Source organism: Cystoisospora suis, assembly GCF_002600585.1.
Source record: "Cystoisospora suis strain Wien I chromosome Unknown contig_5643, whole genome shotgun sequence".
NCBI lineage: Eukaryota > Apicomplexa > Conoidasida > Eucoccidiorida > Sarcocystidae > Cystoisospora > Cystoisospora suis.
The window spans coordinates 1-937 of NW_027158433.1; the positions used below are offsets into that span (position 1 = coordinate 1).

At 46.9% G+C, this 937-nt stretch overlaps 1 protein-coding gene across 1 annotated transcript; it reads left to right on the plus strand.

Annotated features, from left to right (window-relative positions):
• Nucleotides 1-321: 321 nt before the first annotated feature.
• Nucleotides 322-666, plus strand: CSUI_009450 (gag-pol polyprotein; the record flags this gene model as incomplete). The annotated part of the gene is made up of 1 exon (XM_068069566.1): nucleotides 322-666. A coding segment is annotated over one exon (345 nt), but the record flags the coding sequence as incomplete, so codon positions are not given.
• Between the last annotated feature and the right edge of the window lie 271 nt (nucleotides 667-937).

Genomic DNA, 937 nt, shown 5'->3' on the forward strand with positions numbered 1-937 from the left:
GAGGGAATTATAAAAGGGGAATGGGGTAAAGAGTACGAGCAATGCAAGGACTTCCAAGAAGTATGGAAACAGGGAGGAGCGACAGCGGAACAAGACAACAACGGCGAAGGAAGCGAGAAAGCGATCCTCTGCAAGCACAGCAAATACCAAAGAGAAGCTAATTACCTTTGGGTGAGGACAAAAGCAGGATGGAAGGTTTGTGTACCGGGGGAAGTGCTAAGAAAGGAAATTCTGGAGCACTTTCATGACCACCTGCTGGCAGGACATCCAGGGATCGACCGGACCAGGCTAGCGGTGCGGAGCTTATTTTGGTGGCCGCGCATGGACGCGGATATCGAGATTTTCGTAAAATCGTGCGTACAATGCGCGAAAGGGAAAAATTCTCATTTAAAAAGTGGTGGCTTATTACAGCCCCTCCCAATTCCTAATTTACCATGGGAAGAAATTAGTGTCGACTTAATTGTACGCTTACCTGTGACTGAAGAGGGATGGGACGCAATTTTGACTATTGTTTGCAGATTAACAAAGATGGCGCATTTTATTCCAACGACGCAAACTGCGTCTGCGGAAGATATTGCGCGACTTATTTTGCGAGAAGTTATTCGTTTGCACGGTGTCCCGAAAGCCATTTTAAGCGATCGGGACACAAGATTCACGGGAGATTTGTGGCGTTCGTTGTGTGAGATGTTGAAAATAAGGCAAAGAATGTCGACTGCCTATCATCCGCAGACGGATGGGCAGTCCGAAAGAACAAATCAAACAATAGAGCAAATGTTACGGTGTGCATTATTAGGCGATGATAAGAGATGGGGAAAGGTCTTGCCGCTGCTCGAGTTTGCGTATAACAGCACGCAACACTCGAGCTCGAAGCAAGCGCCGTTTGAATTGTTGTATGGTTTCGTTCCGCCGAAACCAATTTGCCAGAAATTAAGTTTGC